Here is a 19,193-nt window from a genome sequence, read left to right as displayed (position 1 = left end):
GCTGAACTTAAAATATTTATTCAATGAATAAACATATAAATAAATGACACATCAGAAAAAAATACCCTAGAAGCTATCTATATTACTGAGGATGACGAGAAAAAGAGGAAAAGAAAAAAATGAAAAGAAATTAGGACTAGAGTCCATAGATTACCTTAGAAGTATAGATTAAAAATGCCACAATACTAACCTTAAAAATAAAAGGGGAGGGGTTGACGAGCCAACATTCAATTACCCTAGCTGAAAACTAGTAGAGACAAATAAATCATATTTCTGTAATAAAACACGAATATTAAAAACAAAGTGAGACAGAAAATATTAGTATGTGTTCAAAATAATGACCCTAGTTCCCATTCCTAATACTATTCAGAATGAATAATGTATCTTTAATTATTGGGGAGCCTGGATGGTTCAGTCAATTAAGCATCTAACTTGATTTGGGCTCAAGCCATGGTCTCAGGGTTGTGGGATCGAGCCCTGGTGTGTCAGGCTCTGAACTCAGCGGGGAGTCTGCTTGAGATTCTCTCTCTCCCCCTCTTCCTCTACTCCTCCTGTTTGTGCTCTTTTTCTCACTCTCGCTCTAAAATAAAATAAGTAAGTCTAAAATTAAAAAAAAAAGGTAAATTATTGGGGCGCCTGGCTGGCTTAGTCTGTAGATCATGTGACTCTTCATTTTGGGGTTTTAATTTCAAGCCCCATGTTGGGTGTAAAGATTATTTTTAAAATCTTTAAAATAAATAAGTAAAATAAGAATTAGTAAATTATCATCAAAACTAGTAGGAAGTGCCCATAATTAGCACCTTATTCTTTCCAGTGTAATCATGAAAGCATTTTCACTTTATCTGAGGCTGGCTTTTTAAAAAAAAAACCAAACAACCCAAAAACCTTACTTAAAAAACTTCAAAACCCGCTGGCTTTTAAAAATCCTCTAAACTTGGGACGCCTGGGTGACTCAATTGTTAAGCATTTGCCTTCAGCTCAAGGCCCTACATTGGGCTCCATGCTCAGTGGGGAGCCTGCTTCTCTCTCTGACTGCCACTTGCCCAGCTTGTGCTCTTTCTCTCTCTCTGACAAATAAATAAAATCTAAAAAAAAAAAATCTCTAAACTCACATAAGGAATCTGACGAGATATACAAAGCAATAAATATATTCTGAATCAGATTTTTACCAAAGATTTCCATTTTAATTCTAAAGATGAGTTTCCATAAATAAAATGCAGGCTCCAAAAAGCTGAACGTCTTCATCAAGTCTCAAAGTAAACTTTATTTTTCCCTAGACACTTCACAAGAAAAACAAGTACAATGAAAAATTTCCACATGACCTTTTGACTCATTAAAGGTCTAGAGATGAAAAATCATGACCCTGCCCATTATCTTGACTTACTAGAAGCTGAATACTTAATCCAACATTATATCACTGTTCTAAAACTATTAAGAGTAAAATAGAATAATTACTTAATAGCACTATAATCTTACGTATAAAAGGAGCATACTGCCTTTTGAAAGCCCAATTAACTTATGAACTTAATATCAATTAAACTCATATATCTTATGTAGTCCAAAAGTAAATATGAAAAGAATTATCTTGAAGGTCTAGTTTTAATTGTTGCTCCAGTTTTATGAAGTCAAGACTTGGTAATTAATAAACAGGAAGGAAAGACTTAACGATTTAGCATATGAGTAATCATTTGGGAAAAAAAATGAAACATAAGCAGAAATAAAAAACTCCAAGCTATAAATCAAAAATCAATCAATCATACCAATGAGGACGCTTTTCATCCAATTATTAAAGTTTCTTAGGTAAAAAATACGACTTTGGCTACGCTTCTCCAAACCAACTTCCTGTAGTTCATTATAGTGGGCAGCCACAGCCGAACTGTGTCCCTCTTCTAACTTCTGAAAATAAAAGAATGAAACAAAATTAAGAATCAGAACATGGCAAAAATAAGCTAAAAGATCATCTGACCTATATAAGGATAAAATACAAATGAAATTGGTAAATTTGAATAAGCAATGGGATGGATGACAAAAATCCCACTAATTATAATCACACATAAGATTTGTTCTCTCCTGTTCCCTATTTTTAAAAACATCTCTTGGTTTAAGATTTTCATCTTGATCTTTCATCTGTATCATTTTGGTCTCAATGTCTAAATAAAACCAGTACTCTTCCAGAGTTCTGATTTATTCAATTCAATAAATGTCAGTCAGTGGATTGGGTTCCTACAAGAGAATAAAATAGGAACAAGTTATATTTTTTATATTATTATGTAAAATTGATGTAAGCATTAAATGAGATAACACACACAAAGGAATTAGAACTCATTAAGCTATGTTCAGGGTCAATATTTTGTTTTTTTTTTTTTCTTTTAATCTATTCCAACAGTTTCCATTTGGGCTACCTACCTAAGACATCAAGCATTCTGTAAAAATGCCACAGTTTATAAAGGGCTTCAAATTCCCACACTTCTCTGTTCAACCAAAGTGCTTCATCTTTTACCTATCTTAGGTATCAGGGTTAATATTTTTACTTGGAATAAAGAGTCTTGCTGCTGGTAAAGTTTGAAAACTGTGTATAATACAAGCTCTTCTCTGTTACAAGGATTCACACCGTACCAATGGCAAAAGCCTGGCCTAACACTTTACTCTCCAGGACTGATGCCAGAACTTTTACTCATTCACTAAAGTACTCCTTCCATCCAAACTCATCTTCTGCCTCAGATTCCTGTGTAATATAATATTCCCAGATGAAAATAACTTGCTGTCCCTTGTTCTACACTACCCATCCAAAATATCAGGCTTATGTAACTACCCCAGTGAGAAGCTGGAAACAATATAGTTAAAGGAATCACATTAAAGGTGGGTGTAATGTTGAAATTTATCTTTTAAATCACAATCTCTATTTCTGACACAGGAAAGTGATGAACACATAATAAAAAAGTAAAAAAAGTATATCATTTGGAACTTAACACTTGTCTTTTTTAAAACACTGAGAAAAAGCAAATTATAAAAACTAGCTTTCAGGTTTCTAGTGAAATAAGTTCTTAAATAACAAAAATTATCTCAATTAGCATTAAGTTTCACCTAAATAAAAGCAACTGAATTACAGGAGTTAAAAGCCTACTCTATCTTAAGACATTATCTATTAGTAATAGAACATTCTTAAGGTTTAAGATTAAATAAAAAATATTCACAACAGTTCCACTTTTCAATGACACATCCCATTATGAATAAAAAAATACATTCAACATACTTTTTGCTTTTCAGGAACATCCTCAAGTTCTATTTTTCTCTTTTTCTGTGTGCTATCTCCAGTAGAAGGTTCATCTTTTGGAAAATCATCTGTTTCCATTCTTCTTTTCCTTGAAATGCCTTCATCATCACCAGAACCTTTTTCCTCTGGGACAATTTCAGCATCAAGTTTCCTTTTCTTGGTTGGAGTATCTTCCCCACAACTAGAACTTTCCTTTATAAGATCATCTTCAAATTCCATTTTTCTCTTTTTTGGTGAGTCTACTTGTCCACAGATAGAAGCCTTTTCAGAAAGGCCAGTCCCAGGAGTGGTTGTGTTTTCATTAATACTGAATGAAGATTCTGTTTCCAAATCGACTGACGCTTTTGCCTCTTCAAGAGAGATCTTTCCACACTCCTCTGCTTTCGCAGAATTTTCCATTTTTGCTTACTTAAATAGACAGTAAAACTTCATGAACTAACACTGGAATGGCAAAAATGTGATATTACTGGTAAACACGAGTACTGAAACTTTAAATCAATTTTAACCAGAAGCCAGCCATTTCATTTCAGTAACCAACTAGGAGTTTTTTAAAAATCTCATTATAGTGAGAATACTGAAAACATTAACTGATATATGTTACAGATGAATCTCTGAATATATGGAAGTACTAATTATAAGGCCTAAACATACACACAATCTTACCCATAAAAGTCATTACTGGCATTGAAACTGACTGATAAGTTGGGGGGAGGGCATTACACAGGCACTAGTTCCATTTCTATTCTGATCCTCAATTTATAGCCTTGGTTCCCAAATTGTGAGCTGGACACTATAACAAACTTGTACAGGCACAGCAGGACACTTTAAAATTTTAAGGGAAACCCTGGTATCTGACATATGGAAGATACCACAAATACAGCTTCAAATAGAGCACAGTGTCAACTGAATAGACCACACTACATTCCTTTCAATGCTATCAGAACTTGTGAAGCTGAGATTTTGGTGGCACCACAGGAAATCAATGTGAAACGGGAAATGAAGTTGGCAAGATCAAATCTTATTTCAAAGCTTGAGAAACTGTGCAGTACCCAATAGGTGTACACATCCCGTTAGTAAGCACTGATGGTTAACAAAAAATTAAACACACTTTTTCCTTTCAACGTGTGTATTATTTCTTAAGTAGTTATTAAGACATAAATACTAAATTCTTTGGATTAAACTACTTAATAAGCAGAATTGGTGGGTATTTCTTTTGACCTAGTGATACTAAAAAAATAAAAATTCAGAGACTAAGGCACCAAGAACAGGAAAAGTCTGGGAACCTGTAGTTAACTTCTGAAATCCTTATTTCATAATTGGTGCCAGAATTAGAAAGTGAAGACAGCAGAAATAACTTTGGACAAGAAGTTTCAAAACCCAGTCTGCAACTTAATGACTATTAAGTCTCCTTCAAATGTTCATAGGCTTATGAGTAAAATGGAAGGGAGAGAGAAATAAGTAAACTATGGAACAGGAACTTATTAGGTCATTTGACAATTCTACTATACTTCAACTACAGAGGATCTCAATAAGGCACTATGTGGTTAGTCTTCAAGAATCTTACAATCTATATACCATTTTAAAAATGTTAGGCTGTGGGGCGCCTGGGGGGCTCAGGTCAGGGTCCCAGGATCCTGGAATCTAGCCCAGCATCGGGCTCTCTGCACAACGGGGAGCCTGCTTCCTCCCTTTCTCTCTCTCTGCCTGCCTCTCCACCTACCTGAGATCTCTGTCTGTCAAGTAAATAAATAAATCTTTTTAAAAAAATAAAATGAAATAAAACATTAGGCTGTATTATTCCAACCAAATGGAGAAGGGAGATTAAAAGTCCAAAAACTGGTAAGATTCAACAAATTCAAAACCGGAAAGTTAAAAAAAGGTGGGCGAAAAGTCTTTTGAGTGAAGGAATAGAACAAGAAATGAAGTTGCTTAAGAGAATGGGTAAAAACAAGTCCTTATAAACCAGGAAAGGTTTCAAGGGATATTAGTTTTCACTACCCAAGGTGTAGGTAACAAAATACCAAGACGTGCCAAACTAGGAAGAACGGAATCAGAGCGAAACACACACACACACACACACACACACACACACACACCCAGAAACATAATTTTCAGTATAACCACTTAAAATGATTATGTAGTAATACTGGCCACCAAATTATCAAATGTCTAGGTCAGAATAAACCACACAGAATTTTAAAGGACCGCAGAAATGGGTAAGAAGGTTAAAAACGGAATCAAAGTGCAATAATGAATAAACTCTCAACTAAATTGAGCTGCCCCTCAGAATCCTCAAGGAAGGAGCTCAGGGTAATGATTAAACTGACAACGAGATGGAAATGCATTAAATACCCAAACAGGCATTTCGACCTGACTTTACAGTCACACCTCTGAGGCAGATCACGTCTCCATCATTTCAGTTTCTCAGAGAACGACCGAGCCCTCAGGACCCCGAGGCTTAACCTCAAGCAGGATAACCCTTACACTCTGACCCGTCAGCTAGACGGGGGTCCACTCGGGAGACCTAAGAGGACGCAACAGAGGCGAGAAGGGAAATCTTCAGCCAAAATCACCCTCTTCCGTCACTGGCGCGGCCTAGCTCTTACTAAACCTCCAGCTCACATTTCCGATCCGCAGCTCAAGACAACACAGACGCTACTTCGGATCCAACAATCTCTCCCCCAGCCTGCCTTCTCAGCACGGCCGAGGTGCGGCCCAAGACAGCTCTTAGTGCTGCACCCGCTCTCGGGTGTAAGGCTCGGTCGGTCTGAATGAGCGGCAGAGCCCGCCGACTCCCACAAGTACTGCCCACTTAGCTTCGGGTTGGGTGCACAATAAAAGCTCCAGCGAACGGTACTGAAGAAACAGGACTAGCGCGAAGCGAGCCCATGTCAGGAGTTGGGAGGGCGACGGAGGGACTAAAGACAAAGAAGAATGGCCAGAGTTCCAGACACCACACTTACCCACACAGCCATCTACAATTCTGTTTGCGGAAGCGGCGGTCGGCGCCACGCGTGTGTTGTTACGCCACTTCCGGGGAGTGGACGGTCACGTGACGCCGCTCTCGGCTGCGAGTGGAGGGTCTCTCGACCTTCGCGCCGGAACTACGAGTCCCGTCGTGCCGCGCGCGGGGGCCTGCTGAGGGACGCGCGGAGCCGCACGGACAGTAGCAAGCACGTTGTTAGTGGGCGCGGCTGGAGGGCCCAGGAGGGTGCCGGCGGTAGGGGCGGGGAGCGAACGTTCGCCTGAGCCCCTGGAGTTCCGGCACCCTGACCCACGCTCGATCAGGTCACTCTGGTGAGTGCCATTAGAAGAGCTGTCTTTCGGCCTGTGCGGCGAGAAACGGCGGTGGCCTCAATCTCCTAAGAGGTAGCCAGGGCCCAAGACCTCTAAGGAACTGCGCAGGGTGGGGGGGTCCAGAGGGCACCTTCAGCCCCGGTGCACGTTGGGGAGAAGAACTAGGGCACGAACCTGACACGTGCCCCGCGCCCCGCGCTCCTTAGGCTACGCTGGTAATTCCGTCCGCGGGGCGGGGGTTCTCCACACTGGCCCGCCCACCACCCCTGGCGGCCGAAAGAGGTCACCCCCGCCCTTCTCTGGCAGGCCGGTGGCTCGGCAAATCCTGTTTGGGGGACTGTTTTTCAGCTTTCTGCTTTGTAACTTTTCACTCTCTGCTATTACCTACGTCAGAAGATGGCTGAGGGGGGTGACCTGGGAGCCCCCGCCCTTGCAGTTGTTTTAAAAATGAGCAATATCTTACTACTTAGGGACTGGCGGGTCTTTCTTTACTGCCATATTTGGGAAATCTCTGCCATACCTCCCTTCAAGAAGGACATTCGCTTCTGTCAGATTCTGGAGAGAGGGGCAGCCCATCTCTGTTCTTGAGAAACCCTACGGTATTGTTATTCTGTGTTGGCTGGACTTTCTCGTTACAGGATGGTTGGGGGAGAAAATGCGCGTTGTCCATCCCCTGAGATTTCTACTAGAGAGTCCAAGGCGCTTGCTGTACTGAAACTCGGAAGCTCCATAGTTCAGGTCTTTCATCCCGAGATAAGTAGGGTCAAAACTGTTATCTGTAAACTAAGGTCATTGATGCGTGTAAATTTTAACGTTGTGCCTCAACGCCTCTCCACGTTAATGGCGTAAAAACAGCGTGATTAGATTTACAATTTTAGAAAGGGGGCATGATTAAGATTACAGTTCACCTTGAATTCTTTACCAGAACTGATCCCATTTAAAGCAGTTTGGCAAACGTGTTTTACTGGCCTACCTACTTGTCAGGGGATAGTTATATTAATGAAACTTCGCGTTAGGAATGGCGACGTTTGCAGTCTGTGGTTTACCATCTAGTCATTTCCAAGTTGTGGGCATTAACCTTTCTGAGGTTGTTGACCCTTTATAAACTTTGGACCAAGAATGAGGCCTATTTTTAACAATGAGGATGAGCCATCAATTTCAGATGACTGTGCCTGTACTTTTTATTATATGCAATGAGCTGTGTTGAGAATTAATTTCAGTTCATGTATATGGACCACTGCAAAGGTATATGTCCTAGAGATTGTATGTATCCATATCCATCCACTAGAACTAAGCGATGACATAGCACGTATTTGGTGGTTCTGATGCTGAAGTATTGAGATAATTGCTGTTGTAATTTTGGGGAAAGAAATGAATCTAATTTTTGATTTCTTAAGAAAATTTTTGATTAGATTTAAAGCCTCTTAACTGTGTGTTTATATAAACTCCATCATGAATTAATGTCATGCATGGGATATAGAGAGATCACATCTTGGGATTTTTATCAAACTTAACTGAAAGTCATGCAGTTTGAGTTGAGATAGAAGAACTCTTGAATGTAGTAGTAATGGAAGGAGTGAATGGGCCAGATAAAATTGTTTTTAGATTACTGTTGATGTTATTTTCCCCCATTATTACTTGATGAATATCTAGTTTTCTGAATATTGAATTAAAATAATAGCTAATATTTTGGTACCTTCTGTGTGCCAGACTGTGCTTTACATATTTGAACTCATTTAATTCTTTTTTTTTTTTTAAGATTTTTATTTATTTATTTGAGAGAGAGACAGTGAGAGAGAGCATGAGCGAGGAGAAGGTCAGAGGGAGAAGCAGACTCCCCTTGCAGCTGGGAGCCCGATGCGGGACTCGATCCCGGGACTCCGGGATCATGACCTGAGCCGAAGGCAGTCGTCCAACCAACTGAGCCACCCAGGCGTCCCAGAACTCATTTAATTCTTATGTAATCCAGTGGGGTAGTTGCTATGATGATGATCATCATCGTGGTCATGGTGTTGATCATGATGATTTTATAGATGAGGGTTAAGTAACTTGGCCAAAGTCAAGTAGCAGCTGAGAAGTAGTGAACTAGAATTTGGACCCAGGCAGGCTGGCTCCAGAGAACAGAATCTATGCTAATAAAGAAATAGTGCCTGCTGGAAGGCCAGCCTCAGAACTGGAAGTTGGCTCTGTAACATAATACATTTTCAGAAAATTAACTGATACTTCCTAATGCTTGGTATTATGTTCAGAGAGAAAATAACTCGATTAAGATTGTTGTATGAGTTCCAACAAGGCAAAGAATCACCATTTTCTTCAATGAGTGCCTTGAATAGTGTCTTGCATACTTGGATGCTTACTGAATGAATGAACTGCCAAGAAAAGCTTTAAAAATTCTTTTTTTTTTTTTTAAGGAAATAAAAGGATTTATCTCAGTCAGTCCATTTATAAGATTTCTTTATGCACTGTTTTGATTATTTGGCTCATTATTCACCCAGCATGCTTTGGATGCTCCTGGTTTGGATTATACTTTTGTCAGTGTGAGAAAATGGAGTAGTAACTTTGCAAGTTTTCTAAAGTAAAGGTAAGCAACAGATTCAGTAGATACCATTCCTCTTTTTAAGTCCTTAGTTTCCAAAGTGCTAGCACTCAGAAGTGTAATTTTAAAGTATGATTTCTGTTGTGCAGTTGAAGGTCACATTTTTGAAACATAAAAGTTGATACAATCTTAGAGCTTCCTAAGCCTAATGGTTTTGTTGGAGGTAGAAGAGAGGTGGTTTGTGAAAGGTTTGTTTCTCCAGTCTTGGAAGAAGGATGTTCTTCCAGTCCACTCATCAAAGTCGTCCTACTAGAATTTTACTGCCTTTTTGGAGCACATAAGATATTCTTGTTCAAAAAGTTTTTGGTATGGCTGAAAGTGAGGTTTAGTTGAGAAATCTAACTTTATTATGTGTGTTGCTTAGTTTTATATGTCAACTTGACTAGGCTATACTACTGTAGCTATTTAATCAAACACTAATCTAGGTGTTGTGATGGTATTACAAGATGTGGTTAACATTGCTTTAAGTGAAGGAGATTACCCTCAATAATGTGGGTGGGTCTCATCCAATCAATTGAAGGCCTGACTTTTTTTTTTTAAGATTTTATTCATTTATTTGACAGACAGAGATCACAAGTAGGCAGGGAGGCAGGCAGAGAGAGAGGAGGAAGCAGGCTCCCGATGTGGGGCTCGATCCCAGGACCCTGGGACCATGACGTGAGTGAAGGCAGAGGCTTTAACCCACTGAGCCACCCCGGTGCCAGAAGGCCTGACTTTTAAACTGAAGTGTCTCAAGAAGAAAAAATACTTCCTCAAGCCTATCGCATTGATTTCTGCCAGTTTTTAACCTACAAGTCTGCCCTATACATTTCAGAGTTGCTGGCCCACATGGTTTTGTGAGCCAATTCCTTAAAACCTGTGCCTATTTAATAAGTAATCTAATAATAGATTCCTAATACATAGAAATAAATATCCATTTACCTAAATATAGATAAACCTAAAAACAGATAGATAGTGATTTATGTATATATTATTTCCTATTGGTTTTATATCTCTGGAGAAACTTGTCTGATTCAGAGTTTGGTGCTGAAAAGTAATTCTAGAGGAACAGATTCTTAAAGATGAGTTTTCTGAATTGGCTATAGTATTCTTGGAATTGGTTCCCTAATTGGATTTAAAGGCACTAATTAATGCCTATTTCCAGTGGTGAAAAGGGCACTGATAGCCCATGATATGATGTGGCAGTAGAGGTATGCAAAAGGCAGAACATTATCATCTGTATACAAGTATTTATAAAAGATACCTTTCTTGATGGGATGATCACATAGTTGATGGCTTAAAACATTTTTGTCAAATTACCAAGTATAATGGGACTGACTGGTTGCTAACTGCTAGCTGCTAACTGTGTTGGAGAAAGCGGAAAGAAAAGGATGAGCTCAGGTCTTCTGATTCCCAGCTTAAGCTCTGCGTAAATAACCGAACAGTTTTTATGTCTGGCCTAAAGAAACTCATCTTCTGTAGATGCAGAGCTGAGATTGCTAAAAACCAAACCCAGAACCCCATCCTGCAAAATGGTTGAATTACAGTGCAAAATGAATTCCCCATCTAACAGAGTATCTGCTGTTAGAAAGAGGACATTGATTGAGAAGGAATGCAGTCCTCAAATTCAGAATGGGGTACTGAACCCCTAAGTTTTAATCCCTTGTCTTTGCCAGCAAAAGCAGCCCTTCTACTCCTCTTTGAGAATTTAATCCTGCTTTGTGTGAAGTACCTGTAATGGCCTTTCCAAAGTTACTTGCCTTTCAAGACATAGCCCATTCTCCCTAAGAACTACCCCTACTACACTTCTTTGCTGCTAGACTCACGTCCTAGCAGGCCCTCAAAGGAAAGCTACAAAATGTGTCCCATGAAGAGGAGTGCTGCACTCTAAAAACCACATGATTTTTTTTTTTTTTTAATCTGTAGAAATCTGGGGAAATTTTGTGGTGTTGGATATTAAAGGTGGAATAATGGTAGAAGGAACATAAAGTTGGACCAGGTCAAATTTACTGATGTAGGAACCACTAAGCAAAGTTTCCAGATTCACTATTACAGCTTGAGGGATCGGGAAAGGCTTCTGACAGTTTGGTTAGTTGGCTGAAGCTTGGACCAAAATGTGACCCATGCTTCCCGAAGTTAAAGTAAAGTACCAGACCTGCCTTGGTATACTATAGAGGAAGGGATCCAAAGGCCTAGGGAGATTGGACTGGTGGAGTGGATTTAGCATGTAAGACCAGCTCACCCACTGTGGGAGAATGTAGAGGAGATACCTTTCACCATGACAGTGAGAAGTCAGTTTATGAGGGGAGCCTCATAAATGAGCATCCATTAAGGTCTTTGTGATTGCTCTTCTCTGGGTCAGAAATTACAGCAGAAACTGATGCCACTGAACTATGAATTCTTAAATACAGTGAGGATAATAGGAAATTGGGCAGGTATTACAGAAGACCAATTTTCTTAATGTCATATCTTACATGCTGAAGGTAGAAGCCAGAGAGGGCTGTTGAAGTACAGTAAGGAGAATGGCAGTAGTGAAATACAAGGAAAATGTAGTTGAGCAGAGTCTTGGAAAAGATAGGAAGAGGTTAGATCTAGAACACAGGTGGAGGATTGAGCTTCTTTTCTGAGGAAGGAGTTTAGGGATTTTGAAATAGGTGTGGTGCGGGTAACTTTAGAAGTGGGAAGGCTGAAGTTGAGAAAATTCACCCCTAATAACTTTGGCTTTTTTTTTTTCTTTTTACTTTGGCTCATTTTTAAAGGGAAGAGGGGGATAGGTTTATCTGTCTTGTGGGACCACTAAGTAGTAAACACAAATAAGTAAGTAAATTATATAGGATGTTAGAAGAGAACTGCTGTGAAAAAAAAAAAAAACAAATAGAGCAACATAAGGAAGATTAGGATGTTGGGAAGGAAGGATTGAAAGTAGTATTGTGAGAAAAAGAAAGAGTAGATGGTGCATTCAGAGAAGAAAAGGGAGGATGTTTGAAGTATTGTAGATGATTGTAATTACGGAGTTAAGCTTTTACTCTAAGAGAAATTGGAGAGTTTTAAATAGGAGAGATGCGATTTTATGTATCTTTTTTATTTTATCATGGGCTGAAAATAAAGAATAAGAGGTTTAAAGTGGTTAGGGAAGGTGTGGAATGGTCATTGGAAGGTTAGGGAGAGGAAGCTGAGATTGGATTAGGAACCACTGTGGGTTGTCACATAACATACACAGCCTTTCTGAAATAAGATGAGGTACCCCAGTGTATCCTGGGTGCTAATTTACTCAGTTGTGTGATTTTTTTTTTTTTAAAGATTTTATTTATTTATTTGTCAGAGAGAGAGACAGCAAGCACAGGCAGACAGAGTGGCAGGCAGAGTCAGAGGGAGAAGCAGGCTCTCTGCTGAGCAAGGATCCCGATGTGGGACTCGATCCCAGGACGCTGGGATCATGACCTGAGCCGAAGGCAGCCGCTTAACCAACTGAGCCACCCAGGCGTCCCGTCAATTGTGTGATTTTTGTTAGTGCTCAGCTGCTAGATGAAGTTGTAGGAAAAACAGTTGGACTAGCTCAAGATTAGATTTTGTGGGCCGGTATTTACAGATGGACAAAGTAGTAATCCAAGTAATGCATGGAGAATCGAGGCTGGTTTAAGACTTCGGAATGAAACCAGAGGAGCTGTTAGATTTGAAAGAAAAAGGAAGGTAGGGTGGAGTGCAGCCCTGGAACTAGAGTCCAGAGAGTAACAGTGAAGGCTGTAAGTAGAAGAGGCTGCAGAGAGTAGTTTCAGGATTTCAATTGTGGAGAAGTATTAGATGACTTCAGGGTGGAATCCATTGCTAGGAAGCTGGGATTTTGCATCCCCCTGAGTGGAATAACAATAAAAATTTAGATGAAGGAAGAATATGAACTTGGTTTGGCCAGGTCAGCAGATGAGAAGGTAAAGAAGGAAAACTAGAACCAATTATTGTTATAGTATACTAAATGGTAGATACTTAACATATTTTTTTCTCATTTCATCATCATAAATACTATAGTATAAAAGTTTAATTAACCCCACTTTAAGGATGAAGAGAAATCTACATAAAATAATGCCAGAAAGGGCTGGAACTCAGATCTTTCTGACTGCAAAGCCTGCATTTTTCCTACTACGATGTAATAACACCTGCCAGAGCCAGAAAAGAAGGGGTTGGAGGTGGGACCATTGATTCTGGACCAATGTTACCATTAGAGATCACTGTGGCTTGCCTTAGGAAATTTAGATCCTCTGGAAGCACAAAAAGACATAAACATTTTGTGTAAATGAATATATATATGTAGTAATTTTGGAAAAATCATTGATTTTCTCTACAGATGATACATTTGACATTTAAGACTGCTCTGGAAATCAGTGAATTATTAATGAGATTCCTTGGGAATTCACTAGGGGGCATAACTTAACCTTTCCTGAAGATTAAGAATTTAACAATGACTCCATCATTGCCACAGCTCGTATATGTTGCTCAGTTCTTGTATTAGAAAGCTCAAAAGCAGAATAAGTTGAAAAAGGTTGAAGGAGGTGGATTATATAATAGAAATTAAATTGAAGGTTATCAAGTTTGTTAAGAAGTAGAAATATAACAGCCCAGAAAGACTACAAACTTGCATGCATTTACTTTTTCTAAACATCAGTTAGGGTGTGATTAAGGCAGATTGAAATGCATAAATTAGAATATTAATCTGTTGGAAGAGGAAAATTTGAATTTCCCCCATTTGATGGTAACTAAGGGAGTTTTTATAACTCCCTTATAGAGGAGTTAGAATTAGAATTCTATAGAATTAGAGGCAATTCTTTTCTTCACTTATTCCTTTTATTATGGTCCAACCTAATGAGTTCTACAATTCATCCCTTCCTTTTACCCGTGATTTAAGTTAAAACTATACTAAATATCAGTTGTTTTGGCAAGACCAGAGTGTACTTAAAAAAAAAAAGTTAATGGATTTTATTTTTTAGAGAAGTTGAGGTTTATAGAAACATGGAACAGAGATAGTACAGAGAATTCCCATATTATGCACCTCTACCTCCAGTTTCCCCTGCTATGAACAACTGGTAGTAGTGTTGTTCCTTTGTTAGAGTTGAAGTACTGGTATTGATACATTATTAACTATTGTACATAGTTTACATTAGGGTTCTCTTTTTGTGTTACACAGTTCAGTGGATTTTGAAAGATGTATAATGTATAATATAATGTATAGTGACATTTACCCACCTATAGGATCATATAGAATGCTTTGCTGACCTAAAAATGCTCCATGCTTCACTTAATCATCTCTTCCTTCCTGGACCCTGCAGCCTCTAGAAACCAGTGCTCTTTTTACTCTCTATATAGTTTTCGTCATTTGCAGAATGTCATATAGCTAGAATCGTGCAGTATATAGCCCTTTCAGGCTGCCTTCTTTCACTTAGCAACATGTTTCCCTCCATGTTTTTTCATGGTTTCAGAGATAATTTCTTTTTATCACTAAATAGTATTCCTTTGTATAGTGGTTCCTCAGTGTGCTTATTCCATCTGTTCAAAGATTTCTTGATTGTTTCCAGTTTGGGGCAATTACAGATAAAGCTGCTATAAATGTTTTTATGCAGGTTTTTGTGTAGACTTTTCAACTTACTTGGTTAAGTCCCTAGGAGCATTATTGCTAGAGCATACGTTAAGCCTATGTTTAGCTTTCTTTGGAACTGCCAAACTGTCTTTCATGTTGCCTGTTACCATTTCGCATTCCTGCTAAGAATGAATGAGAGTTCCTGTTCCACATCCCCACCAGCATTTTGTGTTTGTTACTGTTTTGGATACTAGTTATTCTAACAGGTGTGTAGTGGTATCTCATTATTGTTTTAATTTGCAACTCCCTAGTGACAAATGATGTTGAGCATCTTTTTTTTTTTAAATTGAGATTCAATTGACATATAATATTATTAGTTTCAAGCATACAACATAATGATTCAATATCCATCACCACATATGTCTTTCTCCCCAGCCTCTGGCAACCATCAATCTGTTCTCTCTACCTGTGAGTTCAGTTTTCTTTTCTTTTCTTTTCTTTTTTTTTTTTTAAGATTCCACATATAAGTGAGATCACGTAGTATTTATCTTTCTGTCTCGGACATTTCATTTAGCATAATGCCATTAAGGTCCATCCATGCTGTTGCAGATGGCAAAGTTTTACTCTTTTTATGGCTGAATAATCCGTTGTGTTTGTGTACCATTTTTTTTTTTAATCCATCGTCCATTGGTGGTTATTTCTGTGTCTTGGCTATTGTAAATAATGCTGCAGTGAATATGGAGGTGCATATACCTTTTTGAGTTAGTGCCCCCCCACCCCGGATAGATACCCAGAAGTAGAATTGCTGGATCATACGGTAGTTCTGTTTTATGAGGACATAACTGTTTCCCATTGTGGCTACACCAGTTTACATCCCCACCAACAATGCACAGCACTTTCCTCCACATTCTCACCAACACTTGTTTCTTTTTCTTTCTTTAATAATAGCTATTTTCACAGGTGTGAGGTGATTGAGCATCTTTTCAGATGTTTATTTGCTATCTGTGTATCTTCTTTAGTGAGATGTCTGTTCATATCTTTAGCCCATTTTGTAATTGTTGAGTTTAAAGAATTCTTTTTGAATTTTAGATGAAATCTTTGATACATGCTTTGCAAATATTTTCTCCCCGTTTGTGGCTTGTCTTTTTATTCTCTTAACAGTGTCTTTGATTAGAGGTTTTTAATTTTAATTAAGTCCAACTTACCTTTTTTATTTATTTTTTAATGGATCTTGCTTTTGGTGGTGTATCTAGCAAGTCATTGCCAAACCCAAAGTCACTTAAACTTTATTCTATGTTTTCTTCTAGAAATGGTATAGTTTTGCATTTTACATTTAGGCCTGTGATGCGTTTTGACTTAAATTTTGTGAAAGGGTTAAGGTCTGTGTCTGTGTTCACTTTTTTTTTGCATGTGGACATCTGGTTGCAGGATCATTTGTTGGGAAAAACTATCCTTTCTCCATTGAATTGCTTTTTCACCTTTGTCAAAGGTCAGTTGACTATATATATGTGCATCTTTTTCTGGACTGTCTGTTTTGTTGGTCTGTTTCTTTGCTTTCTCCAATACTGCACTGTCTTGGTTATTGTACCTTTATAATAAGTCACTGCTCTATAATAAGAGTGTATCTTTGATTCTTTTTGTGAGGGGTTGGGGGGGTCTTACTGCACGAGCTAGGAATTGCAGTACACATTGAATGTAAGAGTGGCGAGAAAGGACATCCTTGCCTTGTTCCTGGTCTAAGGAGGAAAGTCCCTGGTCTCTCTCCTCTTAAGTATCACATTAGCCATGGATTTGTTGTAGATGTTCCTCATCAGATAGAGAAAGTTCCCCTGTACTCTTAGTTTGCTTAGAGTTTAAAAAGTCATGAACAGGTGCTCGATTTTGTCAAATGGTTTTGCTAGATCAGTCCCTATGATCATATGATTTTTCTTAAGCTTGTTGATATGCTATGTTACATTGATTGATTTTCAACTGTTCAATCATTCTTGAGTATCTGGACTAATTCCACTTGGTTTGGTGTATAATTGTTTTTAAATATTGATGGATTGGATTTGCTAATATTTTGTTGAATATTTTTATGGAAGAGAGTGTGGAGAATTGACATTATTTCTGCCATAAATATTTGATAGAATTCACTAGTAAAAACACCTGAGGCTGGTGATTTTTTTGAGAGCTTAATCCTTATTCAATTTCTTTAAAAGATACAGGACTATTCAGGTCATCTTTTATTTCTTATATGATTTTTGGTTTGTTTATATTTTTTAAGGACTGGCTCCATTACCTAAGTTACCATATTGTTGGGCATAAAGTTGTTTACAGTATTCCTTATCACTTTTTAAATGTCTGTGGGTCAATAGTCAAGACTTCTATGTTTCATTTCTGATATTAGTAATTTGTGTTTTCTCCCTTGGGAAACTTAGGGAGATATTTTCCAGAGAACCATATTTTGGTTTTATTATATTTTCTATTGTATTTCTTTTCATTTTCATTGATTGTTGCTATGATGTTGATAATGATGGTGAGACCTGCTTGCTTTAGGTTTATATTTTGCTTCTCTTTCTAGTTTCCTTAAGTGAAAGTTTATCTTACTGAGTTTATATTTGTCTTTTCTAGTGTGTTCATTCGGTGCTATAAATTTTTCTGTAAACCTGCTTTACTCTGTCCCACAAATTTCAATAAGTTGTATTTCCATTTTTAATTCGACATGTTTTAAAACTTAAAAATTTTTAGACTTTTTGACCTATGGATTATTTAGAAGTATGTTGTTTAATTTCCAGGGGTTTTCCAGCTGTCTTTATGTTAGTGATTTCTAGTTTAATTCCATTATGGTCTGAGAACATACTTTACATGATTTTTTATTCTTTTAAATACATTAAGGTGTATTTTATGGCCCAAAATGTGGTCTATTTTGTGAACACTTCATGTAATAAGCTTAAGTAGAATGTATATTCTGCTGCTGTTGAATGGAGTATTCTATAAATGTCAATTAGATCGAGTTGATTAATAGTTTAGTTCAACTATATCCTTAGTGATTTTCTGGCTGCTGGATCTATCAAGTACTGACAGAGGGGTGTTTAGGTTTCCAATTATAATAATGGAAGTGTCTGTTTCTACTTTAAGTTCTGTCATTTTATGCCCTGTACTTCAGACTCCTTTTGTTAGATATATACATGTTTAGGATTGTTATGTTTTCCTTATGTTATCATTGCATTATTATTTTTTATGAAATGCCTCTCTTTTTCATTGATAAACAAGAGATTTCAAAAGTCTGCTTTGTCTGAAATTAATATAGCTACTCCCATCTTTTTTTTTTTTTTAATCAGTATTAATGTGGTGTGTTTTCTCCATCCCTTGACTTGTAACATAATCTGAGTCTTTATATTTAAGGGGGCATTTCTTAGACAAAATGTAGTTGGCTTTTTTTTTTTTAATTCTCTGACAACTTGTCTTTTTATTGACTTAATAATGTACCATGTTTGCAAATGTTTATTCACTGCCATTTGTGCTTTATTTCTTTTCCCTTTTTTCTGCCTTCTGTGGCTTTAACTGAGAATTTTGTATGAGTCTATTTTATCTCCTCTTTTGGGGTATCAATTGCAAAAAAAAAAACCAAAAAACAGTTTATTTGGAGAGATAGAGTGTGCACAAGTATGGTGGGAAGGGGGCAGAGGGAGAGAAAGTCTTAAGGACCCTGAGGTAATGACCTGATCCGAAACCAAGAGTCGGACACGCACCTGACTGAACTACTTGGGCGTCCCTCCATTGCACTTTTAAAATAATGTTTAATGGTTTCCCTAAATTTTGTAGTACACTTTGATCTAAATCACCTTCAAATGGTTCTAAAATGCTTCATTTGTGTTGGAAGTACCTTACCATGGAGCATTACTTTAGAGTATTCTCAATTCCTTGTAGCAGTGCTGTTTCTTATTTGTTATTTTATGCTATTAATCACTTAATGTATTGTTACTAGTATTACTTCAAACAGTTGATTCTAGATCATTTAATAATGACAAAGATCTTATTTTACCTTTTTGATCCTCCTCTGTCAATCTTTGAGCTTTTTAAACTTTAAATTCTATTAACCAACATATAGTACATTATTAGTTTCAGATGTAGGGTTCAGTGATTCATCAATTGCGTATAACACCTAGTTCTCATCATATTGTGCCCTCCTTAACACCCATCATCCACTTGCCCGATCCCTTCCACCTCCCTTCCACAGCCCCCAGTTTATTTCCCAGAATCCATTGTCTCTCATGGTTTGTCTCCCTCTGCTTTCTTCCCATTCAGTTTTCCCTCCTTTCCCCTTTGGCCCTCTGCACTATTCCTTATGTTCCAAATATGAGTGAGAGCATATGATAATTGTATTTCTGTGCTTCACTTATTTCATTGCATAATCCCCTCCAGTGTCATCCCTGTCAATGTAAATGATGGGTATCCATCCTTTCTGATGGCTTAGTAATATTCAGTGTATATATGAA

General features: G+C 37.8%; 2 protein-coding genes across 6 annotated transcripts in view; one reads left to right on the top strand and one right to left on the bottom strand.

Annotated features, from left to right (window-relative positions):
- RNMT (RNA guanine-7 methyltransferase) overlaps positions 1–6,337 on the bottom strand; it is a 31,243-nt gene extending 24,906 nt beyond the window's left edge. Inside the window, exons 1-3 of one of the 2 annotated variants that reach the window (XM_082697511.1) lie at positions 6,238–6,337; positions 3,254–3,715; positions 1,761–1,896 (exon numbers count right to left, since the gene is read on the bottom strand). In XM_082697511.1, coding sequence (XP_082553637.1) covers positions 1,761–1,896; positions 3,254–3,673 — 556 coding nt within the window. In that variant the 5' untranslated portion in view covers positions 3,674–3,715; positions 6,238–6,337. Of the gene's footprint in view, positions 1–1,760; positions 1,897–3,249; positions 3,716–6,237 lie in introns of both variants that reach the window. The other variant, XM_082697512.1, reaches the window with a different exon arrangement.
- Positions 6,338–6,383: 46 nt separating this feature from the next.
- FAM210A (family with sequence similarity 210 member A) overlaps positions 6,384–19,193 on the top strand; it is a 35,443-nt gene continuing 22,633 nt past the window's right edge. The window contains exons 1-2 of one of the 4 annotated variants that reach the window (XM_082697595.1): positions 6,384–6,571; positions 8,983–9,152. The gene's annotated coding sequence lies outside the window, so the exon portion shown is untranslated. Of the gene's footprint in view, positions 6,644–6,946; positions 7,171–8,982; positions 9,153–19,193 lie in introns of those variants that run through there. The other 3 variants (XM_082697596.1, XM_082697593.1, XM_082697594.1) reach the window with 3 other exon arrangements.

This window comes from Mustela nivalis, assembly GCF_964662115.1.
Source record: "Mustela nivalis genome assembly, chromosome: 14".
Taxonomy (NCBI): Eukaryota; Metazoa; Chordata; class Mammalia; order Carnivora; family Mustelidae; genus Mustela; species Mustela nivalis.
Note: the sequence above shows the minus strand (reverse complement) of the source record. Positions and strands in the feature narration are given on the sequence as shown.